Raw genomic sequence first — 15,011 nt, 5'->3', positions numbered from 1 at the left:
GAGCCCTGAGCACTGCCGAGTGTGGCCCCCAAAGAAATTTTAAAATGAACTTCTCAGGGCCGGAGCGATAGTATAGCAGGCCAGGCGCTGGTCTTGCATGTGACTAGCCCAGGTTTGATCCCTTGCATTCCACGGGATTTCCAAACCTACCAGGAGTGATTCTTTGTCAAGACAAAGAGTCTGGAGAGTAGAGGATGTGGGGCTTCTGTGCCCAGGACTTTGGAAAATCTGAAACCCCCCCAAAAGAAGAAAGAAGGAAAGGCAGAGTCAGGAATAACCCCTGAGCACCATCAAACACACACACACACACACACACACACACATACACACACACACAAATGAGCTTCAGAATCAACCCCAGTATCATCCCTGGCACCTCATGTGGTTCCCCCAAGCACCACCAGGGGTCACTCACGAGCACAGAGCCAGGAGTAGCCCCTGAGCACTGTCCAGTGTGGCTCAAACATCCCCAAACCACACGGACACACAGGAAATCCTGAGACTCAGAGCTGGCCTGGACCTCAGATGTTCTGGATTCCACACACAGGGATTGGGGTGGGGACGGTGCCGTGTGCAGGGGCCTCCCCTGGGCAGTGGTGAGGGGAGGGAGGGGGCTGAATACTGACACTTCTCTGGGTTCTGCAGATCGTGACCATGTACCATAAGGCCCCCGAGGCTGGGGAGGACTCGTGCAACCTTTACCAGCTGAACGTGACCCTCCTGCGCCCCGAGAAACGTGAGCCTGCGTCCAAGGAACACCCCCCTCCCTTCTTCTGTTTTTTGCAATTCTGGGGATCCAGCCCAGGGCTTCAGACAAACGAGGCATGCACTCGGCCACTGAGCTCTGTGCCTGGCCCTCACTGTTTATCTTCCTTATTATATTTCAAGATCTACTGAGGTTTTTAATTTTGTAATTGGGGAGGGGGTGTTGGTTCACATGCAGCAATGCTCAGGGCTTACTCCTGACTGCGCTCAGGAGTTACTCCTGAAGGTGTTCGGGGGACCCTATGGGATGCCGGGGGTCGAACCCGGGTCAGCTGTGTGCAAGGCAAGTGCCTTCTGGCTGTACCATTGCTCCTCCCCTCACATATCTTTTTAGCTGTGGTGCTCATGGTGGGGGGAGGGAGTGTCGCGCCCCTGTCTGAGGTGCTCCTACACACGTGCTGGCTGGGTGGCTGGAAGTCACGTGCAGCACCAAGGATTTCACAGCAGAGCTGCTGGCATCGTGCTGGACGCACGCGGCAGCTCCGGGGCTTGAACTCTGGACCTTCGGCTTGCAAGGCTGGGGCTCTGACCCATGGGCCAAGGCCCCCAGGCCTCGCACCCAGAGTTTGAGCCCAGCCAGCCAGGCTGTGCGCTTAGCATCTGTGCCACGGGGCACCCTAACTGCCTCGCTTCCCTCCGCAGAGACTAAGAGTGGGGAAGAGACCTTCCAGCTGCGGATAAAGACAAGGTCAGGGGGCAGGACTGGCCCTGGCAGAGAAAGACACTGTCCCCGGGTACCCCATCAGGACCCCTAAGCGGCTCTCCCGAGAGACACCCTATTTTGTGGGGTGTTGTTTGGGGGTCACACCTGAAGATGCTCAGAGCTTACTCCTGGCTCTGTGCTCAGGGATCACTCCTGGCAGGGCTTGGGATTGAACCCCAGTCAGTCACATGCGAGGCAGGTGCCCTCCCTGCCGTGCTCCTGCTCTGCGCCAGCCAGCTTTACCACCCCATATCTCTCCTCATTCCAGCCCACCCCCAGTGTAGCCTCCATCATACCCTCCTCCAGGGTGGAGGTCGGGACGTTGGGGGAGATTCAGGGGCCACATGACCAGATGTCCAGGGTTCCTCCAAGCCTCACAGATCCTCCAGACACTCATCTTTTTCAGACACTTCAACCTTCACCCCAGACCTGCTCTGGCCTCCCAGCTGCCATCACTCAGGTCACCCCTGACACCAGTTTGTAGGGTGGCAACCCTGTGCCCAGGCTCTGTGGCGGGATTTAGGGGCACAGCTATGAATAAACTCAGGCAATTTACTGAGCTCACAGCTCTGGAATTGTTGGGAACACACAATACCCATCACCAGGAATCATTGCACATATCGCCGAGCATGTGCAAAGGCCTGGTGGCAAGAAAGATTAATGGGGGGCCAGAGAAAGAGTACAGTGGGTAAGGAGCCTGCCCTGCACGCAGCCATCCTGGGTTCCATTCTTAGCATCCCATATGGTCCCCTGAGCATCGCCATGAGTAATTCTTGAGCACAGAGCCAGGAGTAACCCCTAAGCATGGCCAGTGTGCCCACCCACCAAGAAAAGACAGAGAGAGAGAGAGAGAGAGAGAGAGAGAGAGAGAGAGAGAGAGGAGAGAGAGCCGGATTTGGGGAAATGATTTAAACAAGGGTGCAGCGTATCAGAAACCTCTTTGCTAAACCTGTACTGTATGATGTTGGGGGGAAAAGAGTGGTGGGATCCTGGGAGCAGGGAGTTGCCGCATCCACCCAGATAGGAGCCTGGGGTGGGAGGGAGGTGGGGGCACAGTCTGAAGAGAGACTGGAGCTGGGAACCCCCAGGTTCCAGGGAGAGCAGGAGGCAACCATGAGCATCGTGGAGATCTCCCTGCTCACCGGCTTCTACCCCAACCAGGAGGACCTCAAACAGGCAAGCAGCCCAACCCTCCCACGCTAAGCAGGGCAGGGCAGGGCAGGGCTGCGGTGCTGTGTGACCCCGCACTCCCTCGAACACGCACCTGACCAGACTGCGTCCCGGGGGTCCAGTGCCCCCCAGAGGACATTGTGGCTGTACCTAGCCAATTCCCTGCATGACCTAGAAAAGGTTGGACAAGGGCTGGGAGGCTCACACAGCCTGGAGCTCCCAGAACTAGGGGGACTGGTAGGGGGCCGTTGGCTGACCCTCCTGCTCAGTGGCGCCCCTCGACCTGCAGCTCACCAGTGAGGTGGAGACGTATGCCTTCCAGTACGAGAGCAAGCCCAGCGCCAGCGACAGCACAGTGGTGCTGTACCTGGAAAAGGTGAGAGCACGCTCCCTGCTTAGAGAACACCAGGTCTGAGAGCGGCGCAGACAGTCAAGGCCTTGCGGTCAGTGGCCTGGTCAGCCCCTGCCACACTCCCCTCCCTAGGTCTCAAACAAGGAAGACACAGTGCTGGGCTTCCGCGTCCACAGGATGCTGCAGGCAGAGTTCCTGCAGGCCGCCCAGGTCACCATCTATGACTACTATGAGCCTTGTGAGCATGGGTATGGGATGAAGGGGGGGCTCTCCTGCTAGGGAGCTGGGTAGGCTGGAGCTGGGGGTCCAGGGAAAATGAGGGGCGTGGCCAGAAAAGGGATAGACAAGGGGGCGTTGCCTGGAGGGGTTGGCACAGGTGGGACAGGAGGGATACAGTTTGTGGGCGTGGCCTGGAGGGCGGGGCCAGGGGGATAGCATTCAGGGGGCGTGGCCTGCAGGACCTGGAATGGGTGGGGCAAGAGGGGGAGAAAGCGAGGAGAGAGGCCGGCCGCGTGGGCGTGGCCTGCGTGTGTGGAAGGGGATTGGGTGGAGCCCAGCAAAAGCCCTGGTGGCCTGCCAGGGATTGGGTGGATGGGAGGGCGGGGTTCCCTGTGGGTGGGTCTTGTGCATGGAGCAAGGTGGGGCCTGGAAGGGCTGGGACTCTGGGGACTGGGCCTGGGCAGGGGCGTGGGACGGCCTGGAGGGCTGAGGCCGGGCAACCCCAAGCGCTCCCGCTTACAGCCCGGAGGTGCAGCACCTTCTACAACCTGCCCCAAGAGCCATCTTCTCTGCGCAAAATCTGCCACAAAGAGGTCTGCCGCTGTGCGGAAGGTGAGGTCATGCGGACCCGCCGGGCGGGGCTGCGGGTCCAGGAGCCCTTCGCCTTCTCGGTGGGGGGGAGTGGTCACCTGAGCTGCGCATTTAGACCGAAAGAGACAGCATCGAGATAGGAAACCCGACAGTGACCAGGAGAGACAGAAAACAGGGGGAAAAAATAGACAAAAGATCGAAAAGAAGATCGGAGCAATGGTAGGGAGGAAGGAGAAGGAGCTTGTCTTGCACACGGCAAACCAGGGCTTGATCACCGGCATCCCATATGGTACCAACGCCCCCCCCCCCCCCCGCCAAAAAAAAAGAAACGCCACCAGGAATAATTCATGAAGTGTAGATCCGGGAGTGTACCCTGAGCATCCCCGGGTGTGGGCCCCAAACAAAAATAAAAGAAAGATCAGACCCAGTGATCTGGGAAATGGAGGGGAGGGAGCTCCCCCCCCCCCCGCCCTGCCAGGGCAGCCAGGGCAGCCTTGTTCCACCCCCACCCCGCAGAACAGTGCCCAGCCCCGAAGGGCAGCAGCCAAATGAAGAAGGAAGAGCTCCAGGTGGCAGCGTGTGAGGCCGGTGTGGACTTTGGTGAGTGCCAAGAGGGCCACGGGGCATGGGAACAGCAGGCGCCCCTACAGGTCAGACCCCAGCACAGTGTCCTGTGTCCCCCCCCCCATCACAGTGTACAAGGTCAGGCTGGAGAGTGTGGGGACCTCAGCCTCCAACCCCTACATCTACTACAACATGCAGCTCCAGACCATCATCAAGACAGGTAGGTCCAGGACCAGGAGAGGAGCACAGGTAGGGCACTTGCCTTGCACCCGGGTTCAAGTCCCGGTACAACCCGCCCCCCCCCCAAAAAAAAAAAAACGACCGAGATGTCTAAGAGAGGGCTCTGCACATTCACTGCACCTCCTCCCCACAGGCTCAGACTCTGTCAAACCCCTCACTATGAAGAAATTTATCTCCCACGCCACCTGCCAGGATGTCCTGCAGCTGCATGAGAATCAGACATACCTCATCATGGGCCACACCTCCGACCTCTGGCGGATCCAATCTGAGTGCGTGAGGGGCCCTCGCTGTGCCAGGAACTGAGGCCCTAGTCTCCCCCCAGAACTCCCCCATCCTCGACCCATGAGCAAGAGTCTCAGAGTCTCAGGGCTTCAGGGCCGCCCTGAAAGGAGGTGCAGGTTGCGCACTGCACAAGCCCAGTGACCACGACCACCATTTTCGAGAGAGGAACCTGTGTTCCAGCCAGAAGCAGAATGGGGTGGGAGGTCTCCGTGCCTGTGGGGTAGCAGGGTGTTCCTCACTCCACTTTCTGTCTCACAGCTACACCTATGTCCTAACCAAAAACACCTTCCTCATGCCCTGGCCAGCCGACGGGGATGTCGGCAGGAAGGACTCCGTGGAAGAGCTGGAGGGGTTTTCGGAGCACATGCACGCCCACGGCTGCGAGACCTGAGTCCTCCCCAAGGCTTGGACGCCCCCCCCAATGGGCTCTGGGGGGCTGAGTTTTCTGGGGGTCGCTCCCATTCAAGGACACAGATCTCCAGAAATAATTTTTCTTTTCCCATCTCCAACCTGCAGCCCATCCTGCCCTGCTCATACTCACCCCTGCAAGCCCCTTTATCACCATGGGGTCTTGGTGGCTCCTTCTAATACCCACGGTTGTTTTCTGCTCACAGGGCGACTTTTTTACTGTTGGTCCCCTCCACCTGACACCTTCCAGAAACCTGCAGGGCTTGGTCCTGTCTTAATTGTACTGTTGAACTGTCCCCTCCTGGGGTCCATCGAGTGCATGAGAGTAAAGTGTTTCTCACCTGGCAGGAGCCCATTCTTGTTTGATTTCCAGTACTACCTATGGTCTGGTCAGCACTGCCAGGGCTCACTCTTGAGCACAGAGCCAGGAATAGTCCCTGAGCGCTTCTGTACACACACACACACACACACACACACACACACACACACACACACACGTCCCCCAAAGCAACATAAAATGGTGATTCAACTTGACCTCAGACCTGCTGAGTGACTAAAACTCAATCCGGGAACGAAGGTGCCAGAGGGGCCACATTGGAACACAGTTGGCAGTTTCTTACAAAAGAAGCCGGAGTTAATAGGATAGTGGGAAAGGCATTTGCCTTGCATGGGGTTAACCCTGGTTCAATCCCCAGCATCTCACAGGGTCCCCCGAGCACTGTCAGGAGTAATTCTGAGTGCAGAGCCAGGAGTCAGTCCTGAGCATCGTCAGGTGTGGCTCAAAGCCACACCCCACACAAAAATATGAAAAGAGAAAGCTATGAAAAAGAGGAGGGACTGGAGCAATAGCACAACCGGTAGGGTGTTTGCCTTGTACGCGGCCAACCCGGGTTCGATTCCCAGTATCCCATATGGTCCCCTGAGCACCGCCAGGAGTAATTCCTGAGTGCAGAGCCAGGAGTAACCTGTGCATTGCCGGGTGTGACCCAAAAAGCAAAAAAAGAAGAAAAAGATAGAGGAAACATAAAGATGTATTTCTGGGATGTGTACAGCAGAGCCCAGAGGCAGGAGGAAGCTCTGAGGACCACAGGGAGTAGCTCCGAAACCGGAAAAAAAAAAATCCCAAAGAACAAACACTGTTAGCTTTTGTGCCCAGAAAAAGAAAGCACACGCTCCCCCCCCCCCCCGTTTTTTTTGAGAGGGGAAGAAGTGATTCACACATTTGAAATTCCAGCCTGGAAACTGGAGGGGGCTGGGGAGAGGATCTTCAGCGCAGGGGACCAAGCCAGGCAGGGGCGAGTCCCTGGGAGGGCCTTGATGGCCCCCGGGTGCCCCTGGCTCCAGTCTTGCTGGCCTGCAGCAGCCATCGCAGACCCCAAAGGTGCACATACAGCCTCGGCTCATCCCACATGCCCGGCGCTGCTCTGCTTCTTTGAAGTCCACGGCTCCCCGCAAGCGGAACTGGTGATGCACTGTGATGCTTTTTCCACTGCCAAAAGCGAGGATGTGGCGCCCACACCCCGCAGCTGCAGCTCCTTCCCCGTGGGCCACCCCGCGGAAGAATCCTCTAGTCCGACGGTGCTTGGGCCAAGGGGCGGCTCAAGGGGCCGGAGCTCAGGCTGGGCATGAGGACCCCCAGCACCACATCGGGAGTGGCCACCTGAGGACATCAGGGCGCTGACTAGGAACAAAACAGAGGGGGGCAGAGAGATATGACAGCCCGAAGTGCACTTGCCTTGCATGCAGACGACCCGGGTTCGATCCCGAGCACCTTATGGGGTTTCCTGAGCACTGCCAGGAGTGATCCCAGAGCACAGAGCCAGGAGTCAGCCCTGAGCACTGGCAGATGGATTTCAAAATGCAAAGCAAATAAAGTAAGAAAAATCCTCATGCAGGGCCTGGAGCACCACTGGGTACAACCCCAAATTCTTCCCCCAGAATAAATAATTCGAGAAAGTAAATAAACCAAGGGCCAGAGATAGAACAGTGGGGACGGCGCTTGCCTTGCACGCGGCCAACCTGGGTTCCATTCCATCCCCGGCATCTCACAGAGTTCTGGAACACTGCTAGGAGTCAGTCCTGAGCATCACCAGTTGTGACCTCCACCCACCCACCCAAAAAAAGGAAACCAAATTGGTGTGTCTATTGAAACAAAAGTCTGGCTGTGGGGCCGGAGCGATAGTACAGCAAGTAGTGTTTGCCTTGCACACAGCCGACCCAGGTTCAATCACCAGCGTCTCATATGGTCTTCTGAGCACCACCAGGAGTGATTTCTGAGTGCAGAGCCAGAAGTAACCCCTGAGTATCGCTGGTGTGACCCAAAAAGCAAAAAATAAATTAATTAAAAATAAAATTAAAAAAAAAAGTTGGGCTGTTTGCCTCTATCCTCTGGATATAGATGATCTGATGGGCCAGTGTCAGTGTGCCTATCAGATGTGGGTGGAGTCGAGCACGGTGAGCCTTGGAAAATCACTCCTTCGGGCAGAAGCTGCAAATGTTAGCATTAAGCAACAGAATTTCAACATTGCAACTCCCTTAAGCAAAGGCCTCTTGTTTGCTTTGGCTGCAGTGTGTTTCTGTTTTTTTTTTTTGTTTGTTTGTTTGGTTATTCTGTTTCTAGTCCACCCTTCAACCAACCTTGGTGCTTGTGGTGGTGGGGGGTGGGGGGTAAATCCTCAGGGCTCTGCTCAAGATCGCCCTCTGCTGACGCTACGGGATGGAATGAGGGTTGGCCGCCTGTGAGGCCAGCATATGATTCTCTTTCAGGAGGGCAGGAAATGGACTATTTCTTCGGGTCCCCACGGTATTCCGGCTGATGCAACTGCGCCCAGATTTCGCCTCGATTCGTTTGTGCTGAAGAACAAACAAGTCGCTGCACTTCTGCACCGAATGCTTTCCGGGAAAGGCATGTGGGGTTGGTTTCGCAAAATGCAAACAACAGAATTCATGGGCTATGAAGGTCCTTCCCGTTATTCCCGACGGACGACAGGGAGGACGTGATCCCAGGGCACCTCTCACCTCGGGGGTGGGGTCCCTGGTCAAGAGATTCCCTCCGGGTTTCTTACATGCAAGTGTGTGTGTGTGTGTGTGTGTGTGTTTGGGCGTCATGCTTAGTAGTATGTGGGGAGAACCGTGTGGTACCAGGGATCTAACTTGGGCCTCCTGCGTGCAAAACAGTGCTCAGTGCCTTGAACCATCTCTTTGTCCCCAGCAAGTCCCCCTTTCAATAAAGTCATCTCTTTCTTCGGACTGTGCTGAAGATCTAATGAGATAGTCTTTTTTGTTGTTGTTTTTGCTGTGGGGGCCACACCTGGCAATGCTCAGGGGTTACTCCTTGTTCTGCACTCTGGAACACTCATGGTGGTGCTCAGGGGATATTATGAAGGCTGGGGAGTGAACTTGGGTCAGCTGCATGCAAGTCAAGTGCCCTCCTGGATATCTATCTTATCACTCCGGCCCTGAGATACTGATCTGTACACCTGGACACAGGCTTTCAGAAAAGATTTAAATTTTGGCTCCCGGGACACCTCCCCCAGGAAGCCCGACCTGAATGCCCTGCCAGGTCCGGTTGCCACTTGTCACCTTTTCTCCTGGAGTCTACACCACAAATACGGTCAAAGAACTCACTGGGTCATATGTTTCCGACCTTCCCAGAGACTCTGGAAGGGCTGATGCTTTAACAATCCACCCAGTGGCTGGATTTTCTGGATCTCCATCTTTGGCTCAGTTATACTCAGGAGCTGGAGGCGACGTCTCTACGCCACCAGCTCGTTTGGTTTTCTCCCACTTCCGAATCAAGTATTCTAGGCTGCCAACCCACTCACTGCACAGCGCCCGCCGCATGTGGCCCAGCCCGGGATGCCTCGGTGGGCAACAGCGCCCCCTCGTGATGGCTGCGGTTGCGCCTCTAAATTTCAAACTGTTTTTTTCCAAGCCCACCTCCAGGGCACCCATGGCTCCAAGCCAGGCTGCTCTCTCCTGCCTGCTTGCTTCCCTCCAGGCTTGGCCACTTAGGGACCCCAGCATGGAATAAGGACAGGGAGGATGGGGCTCCTCACCCCCCTCCCCCCGTCCCCATCCTGGATTTAGTGATTTGATCTTGGAGGGCAGGAGGGGGGTCCACACCCAGCCGACCACTTAGGGCTGAATGCAAGTGGACAATGAACCATCTCCCTAGCCCCTCGTTTTGTTGTTGTTCGTTTGAAGGGGGAGGGGACACACCCAGGACTAACTCCTGGAGAGTTTTAGGGGAGGGGGACCAGATAGGGTCGGGGGGAGGGTCAAGTACCAACCTGCTGTACTATGGCTGGAAAGAAACAAACAAAAAGTATCTTTATGTACTTAATTTTATCATAAAGCCTTCCCCTGAACACTGCTGTAACTATTTACAAACAATCTGTCAGCCAATACCCAACGGGGGAGTTGGAGCTTCCACATTTGGCATTTCTGATAGGGGCACATGAGAGAAAAAACACAATTTGCAGACATTGATCCTAATGCACTTCCTCTGCTCTGCGTCCCAAATGTGGTGATGTTTGGAGACTGGTCAAGTCTGTTCCCAAATAAAAAGACAGCCGGGTCTTGGGGCCTGAACGATGGTACAGCGGGGAGGGCGTTTGCTTTGCACGCGGCAGACAGGGTTTGGGGATCGCTGGATGTGACCCCAAAAGCCAGAGGAAAAAAACAAAAGTCGGGGTCTAAGCCCTAATAAGGGTAACTGCCTTGCACGCAGTTGACCTGAGTTCAATTTCACACACACACACACACACACACACACACACCAGGACAGCCCCCTCCCCCAAAGAATTCTGCAACACAAGAAGCTTTGGTGTTGAACAGGTACTTCAGATGAGGCGAACCTCTGGCGCTCCCAAGTTACCAACCCTCCAACCCTCCAGGCAGGTTCCAGTTGTCACAGTTCGAACATGGGGGATATTGGCACTTCAGGTGTGGCATTTACCTTTACACAAGGCCGATCTGGGGTCTGATCCCCGGCACCCCATGGGGTTCCCAGAGCCCCCCAGGAGTGATCCCTGAGCGCAGCGCCAAGGAGTAAGTTCAGGAGTAAGCCCTGAGCACCACCGGGTGTGACCCCCCCCAAAAAAAACCCCAACAACAAAAGACTGATTTTCAACTCGAGTTCCCTGCACGCCTCAGAATTCTGCAGGGCCCCTTCCCACTGCCCCCCACCAGGACCCCCCTCCCCAATGCCCCCTATACCCTGCACACCGGCCCTGGACCCCCACGGCAGGCCCGGTGTGTCTCGCGTTTCCTCCGGGTCTCACTCCATCCCGGCGCCCTCTGCCCATTTTACAGAGCAGTAAGCTCGGGTCGTGCCGGAGGGGGGTCGGGCCACTCGGGCGGGGCGCGGCTGGTTCCCGCGGAGCCCCCACCCTCTCCCCCGCGCGCGGCCGGTCCCGGCGGCCCCGCCCCCGCGAGGGACGTGAGGCCGCGGCCCCCGCGCAGCGCGGGGACATGTGACCGGCTCCGCGGCCGCGCCGCCTCCCTCGCCCCGGGCCCGCGCGCGCCGCAGGGCGCAGAGCCGGGGAGCCCGCCCCGAAGTGCAGCCCCGGTCCCGGGAATCGAAACCGAAAGGGGGGAGGGGCGGAGCCCGCACAGGCCTCGCCCCCTGCCTTGCGCGGCGCGGCGGCGGCTGCTGGACCCGACAGGCGCGCCCGGGGTGGGGGCGCCGCGCGCGCACTGCGGACGCCCGCGACCCCCGCCACCATGTCCCAGGACGGCGTGGAGGTAGGACGCGGCCGCGGGGGCCGTGAGGGGGATGCGGGGAGGAGACGGGAGGGTCGCAGCGCCCGGGGACCTCAGCCGCAGCCCAGACCTTCCCCGCCGCGCCGGGGCGCGCTCCCTCGGAAAAGGACGGGGACGGTCGCATCCCACCGCACCCCGCCTCCTCCAGGCGCCCCCGAGAGGAAAGGCGGAGGGCGGCCGGGTCAGAGGTCAGGGGCCCGGGATTACCTGGCGCGGCCGCGTCCCTGGACCCGGGTGGCGCGCCGCGCGCCCCCGACGGCTCCCTCCCTCCTTCCCGTTGGGGGGACTTTGGATTTTTCCAGGAAACGCCGGGGGTGGGGCGGGGGGGGGGTGGGATGGGAGGATGGAGGGAGACAGAGCCGAAACCCGGGATCCAGTTCAGAGCGCGAGAAGGATGGTCTGGCGAGGAGGAAGGGGGCCCCCCTCTGAGACCCCGCACCCCTGTGCCCGCCCCAGCTGGAGAAGAGCGTCCGGCGTCTGCGGGAGAAGTTTTATGGCAAGGTCTCCCCCAAAAAGGCGGGGACTCTGATGAAGAAATTTGGCAGCGACCACACCGGAGTGGGGCGCTCCATCGTGTACGGTGAGCCAGTGCCCCCCCCTCCCCCGCCCGTGACGGAGAGTTGCGCGCGCACGGCTGCAGGGGGGAGGGGGGAGCTGGGGCAGGTTTGTCTGGACCCAGAGAAGAAAAGGCCCTTTCAGACTCGATCAAGGAAGATGGCCGGTTTGGGGGCTTGGGGGAAGTCCCCAAACTCTCCCAAGCTCCTTTCAGGGCCTTTGTTATGTAACATAGTGAACCCCTCTGAACTAACCAATCCTTCTCTTGCCCCTGCACCCCCAGAGGTCAAGCAGAAAGATGGACAGGAGCTGAGTAATGACCTGGACGCCCAGGTAAACCGGGGTGCTGGGGAGCCCCCTGCCATCATTCCTCTGGCTTCCTCCACGGCCCCTGGTCGAACCCCAGGCACCTAATCTCAATTCAGTGTCCTGCCAGAGGCCTGCAAACAGTTGGTGCTTATTACATGAAAGTGAAGGAGAAAAACAACCAATGGGGGGGGTCACAAATGCAGATAAATGGCATCATCATGGGGGGGGGACCAGGAAGTCAGGGAAGACTTCTTGGAGGAGGTGGTGCAAGATCTCTTGAGAGGGTGGGATGGAAAGAGTCTTTCTCCAAGAGGAACTGATGTGAGCAAAGGAGCGGGTCTTCAGGTGGGGCTGAGTAGATGGGGCTGAGGGCCAGAGGAGCCGAATGAATGAACGAATGAATGAGGTTTTGAAGCCCAAGCAAATGGGCACTTGTGCACTTTGGTGGCTGGTGCCCTGAGGGCATCGCCTGCCTCCCAGAGAGGTATGACAGACCCAAGGATATTCTTACATAATTTAGGGTGAATCACGCCCTCCCCACCCGAGCATATCTGGAGGTATGCACACTTGGGGTTTCAAAGCAGAGAATGGTTGGGCAGGACCCTCAGTGCAGGACCCTGCCATCCCACAGAGCCAGGAGGAACTCCAGGACCCAGCCTCCCACCCAGGGTTTACACGTAGGGAAACTGAGGCCCGGAGCGCGGTGTCTTCCAGCAGCGGGCAGGCAGCAGCTGAGCTCCAAGAGGCCCCTCACTCCGTGGGCGCCCATAACTGGGGGAAATCGAGTCCAGCTGGGACTGGGTGTGGCCCAGCTCGAAGGCTCAGCCCTGGGGGGCACACCTTGCACGTGGCTGACCCGGTTCAGTCTCTGCCATCGCATATGGTCCCCCCAGCACCCCCAGGAGAGATTCCTCAGGGCAGAGCCTGGAGTCAGCCCTGAGCATCACCAAAACCAAACAAAATTTTAAATATAAAAATATAATAATAAACCCCCCAGCCTGAAGCAGCCTGGCCCTGGGATGAGGGCAGGGGGCCAGCCCAGCACAGTCCCTCAGCACATGCCCCGGCTTTAGGTCTCAGTGCTTCCCATGTGAGCAGTGGGGCTAGTGGGGAGGTCCCCACTTCTCTGGAGGAGGCACATCCACCTGGGCCCCAGAGAAGTGGGTGCTGCCATGGCTGGAGCTATAGGAAAGCAGGAAGAGCATTTGCCTTGCACCCAGTTTGATCCCCAGCACCCCACAGGACCCCCAAGCATGGCCAGGAGTGATTCTGCAGAGTAGCAGAGCCAGACAGAAGCAACTCCCTGAGCATCACTGGGTGGGGCTCAGAAAATAAGTGGGTGTTGCTGAGTCCATTCGCTGTGGATTAGGGAACACCCCCACCCCCCTCCAATGAGTGAGAGCGAGCACCCTTAGCTCTTGCCCCTGGTGTCTCACCCAGGACCCTCCTGAGGACATGAAGCAGGACCAGGATATTCAGGTGAGTCCAGGTCGTGGGGTGAGGGGGACAGAAGGGGGGCATGTATTAGGCAGGTGCAGGAGTGACAGCCCTCTAATCCCCCTCTGCCCCCCCAGGCAGTGGCCACGTCCCTCCTCCCGCTAACGGAGGCCAACCTGCGCATGTTCCAGCGTGCCCAAGAGGGCCTGATCCCGGCCGTGGACAGACAGTTCGCCTGCTCAGCCTGCGACCATGTGTGGTGGCGCCGGGTGGCCCAGCGGAAGGAGGTGGCCACCCAGCCCCCCACAAAGTGGCTGCTGCCCCCAAACCCCCAGGGACACTGGTGCCGGGAGCCTGACCTCCCTGCAACTGAAATCCCACCTCTGGCGTCTGAGCGGCCCCCCACCCTCACCGGGGCAAGGGGGGAGGAACTGTGTATCTTGGGGTGAAGGGGGGCTCCCATGTACGGCCTTTGTGCAAACCCGGGACAGCCCTCCCCTGCCCCCTGCCTCCACCTCCCCTTTACCCCCTCCACCCCCCAGGTGTCCCGGTGCAAGAAATGCCGCATGCGGTACGAGCCGGTCCCCGGGGACAAGATGTGGGGCCTGGCCGAGTTCCACTGCCCCAAATGTCGGCACAACTTCGGGTGAGGGCGCTGACCCCCCAGCCCCGCAACCCCGCCCCCGCCTCCTTCCCCCACCGTCCTGGGGCGGGGGGTCGGGACTTGGAGCCTCATGGCCCTGCCCGCCCCCAGGGGCTGGGCCCAGATGGGGTCTTCGTCCCCCTGCTACGGCTGCGGCTTCACCGTGTACCCGACCCGGATCCTCCCTGCGCGCCGGGACCGAGACGGAGATCGCCGCAGCATGCACAGTCACTCCTGCTCGGCCGAGGACTGCTACAACCGGCGGGGTGAGCCCCTCCGCCCCGCCGCGCCCCCTCCCCTTGGTGGGGGGGGAATGGGCTTTTCTGGGTTGGCGTGGGTTGACTTCGGTGCCCAGGCAGTCCTTAAGGGAAGATGTGCTCTCGGGCCGCTTCATCTCTGCGGCTGCAGACCAGGGCCCTTGCACGCGATGTCTGGACCCCCCGCGCCATCCCTCGCGTGCCAGGGCGGGACGCCCCCCTTCCATTCTGGCGCCTCTCCCTGGGCCCGCTTTGGCCTCTGCGCATCTCTGAGTTCTCGGAGTCTGCTGGGGCTTTCGCCCGTCAATTTCACTTCCGCTAACTCCCCTGGTCAGTCGCACTTACGGTGCGTGGGGCTCCTCCCCCAGTGAATTTCATGTCCCGGAGTCCCCATCGCTCTGGGTCCCTGCTCTCCCCAGAGCCCCCCTCCCCCCCCAGACCTCAGCGCCTCTCCCTCCCCTAGAGCCCCACGTGCCCGGCACGTCCTGCGCGCACCCCCACAGCCGGAAGCAGAACCATCTCCCCAAGGTCCTGTACCCCAGCAACCCGCACATCAGCAGCGGCTCCACCGTGGCCACTTGCTTGAGCCAGTGCGGCCTCATCGAAGACCTGGACAACCTCATCCTGGAAGACCTGAGAGAGGAGGAGGAGGAAGAGGGGCGCGGGGAGTAAACACGACCCCCGCCGCGGGGTCAGATGCAATGCAGACGGAGTCCGTGGGTGTTTTCTCTTAGAGAACGTGATCAGCTC

General features: G+C 58.9%; 2 protein-coding genes across 2 annotated transcripts in view; both read left to right on the top strand.

Annotated features, from left to right (window-relative positions):
• The window catches only part of LOC130028979 (complement C3-like), a 30,603-nt gene extending 24,840 nt beyond the window's left edge, over positions 1-5,763 (top strand). Inside the window, exons 32-41 of the mRNA XM_056119850.1 lie at positions 646-736; positions 1,408-1,453; positions 2,557-2,644; positions 2,928-3,014; positions 3,123-3,228; positions 3,732-3,821; positions 4,317-4,400; positions 4,495-4,584; positions 4,738-4,873; positions 5,145-5,763. Coding sequence (XP_055975825.1) covers positions 646-736; positions 1,408-1,453; positions 2,557-2,644; positions 2,928-3,014; positions 3,123-3,228; positions 3,732-3,821; positions 4,317-4,400; positions 4,495-4,584; positions 4,738-4,873; positions 5,145-5,277 — 951 coding nt within the window. The 3' untranslated portion in view covers positions 5,278-5,763. The remainder of the gene's footprint in view (positions 1-645; positions 737-1,407; positions 1,454-2,556; positions 2,645-2,927; positions 3,015-3,122; positions 3,229-3,731; positions 3,822-4,316; positions 4,401-4,494; positions 4,585-4,737; positions 4,874-5,144) is intronic.
• A 5,140-nt stretch (positions 5,764-10,903) lies between these two features.
• SHFL (shiftless antiviral inhibitor of ribosomal frameshifting) lies at positions 10,904-14,967 on the top strand. Its single transcript, XM_056119906.1, has 8 exons — positions 10,904-11,042; positions 11,517-11,640; positions 11,899-11,948; positions 13,365-13,403; positions 13,499-13,648; positions 13,904-14,007; positions 14,116-14,270; positions 14,725-14,967. Exons 1-8 carry the CDS (start codon positions 11,022-11,024, stop codon positions 14,931-14,933), a joined length of 852 nt encoding a protein of 283 aa, XP_055975881.1. The 5' UTR covers positions 10,904-11,021; the 3' UTR covers positions 14,934-14,967.
• Positions 14,968-15,011: the final 44 nt, after the last annotated feature.

The sequence above is a fragment of the Sorex fumeus genome, unplaced genomic scaffold, assembly GCF_029834395.1.
Source record: "Sorex fumeus unplaced genomic scaffold, SorFum_2.1 ptg000041l, whole genome shotgun sequence".
Taxonomy (NCBI): domain Eukaryota; kingdom Metazoa; phylum Chordata; class Mammalia; order Eulipotyphla; family Soricidae; genus Sorex; species Sorex fumeus.
Note: the sequence above shows the minus strand (reverse complement) of the source record. Positions and strands in the feature narration are given on the sequence as shown.

Bases quoted from the DNA above. Each gene is read 5' to 3' on its own strand.
- SHFL (XM_056119906.1), top strand. From the start codon at position 11,022: ATGTCCCAGGACGGCGTGGAG. The intron at 13,649-13,903 runs GTGGCCACCCAG...TCCACCCCCCAG, and splicing joins GGGTGGCCCAGCGGAAGGAG to GTGTCCCGGTGCAAGAAATG. The intron at 14,008-14,115 runs GTGAGGGCGCTG...GCCCGCCCCCAG, and splicing joins AAATGTCGGCACAACTTCGG to GGGCTGGGCCCAGATGGGGT.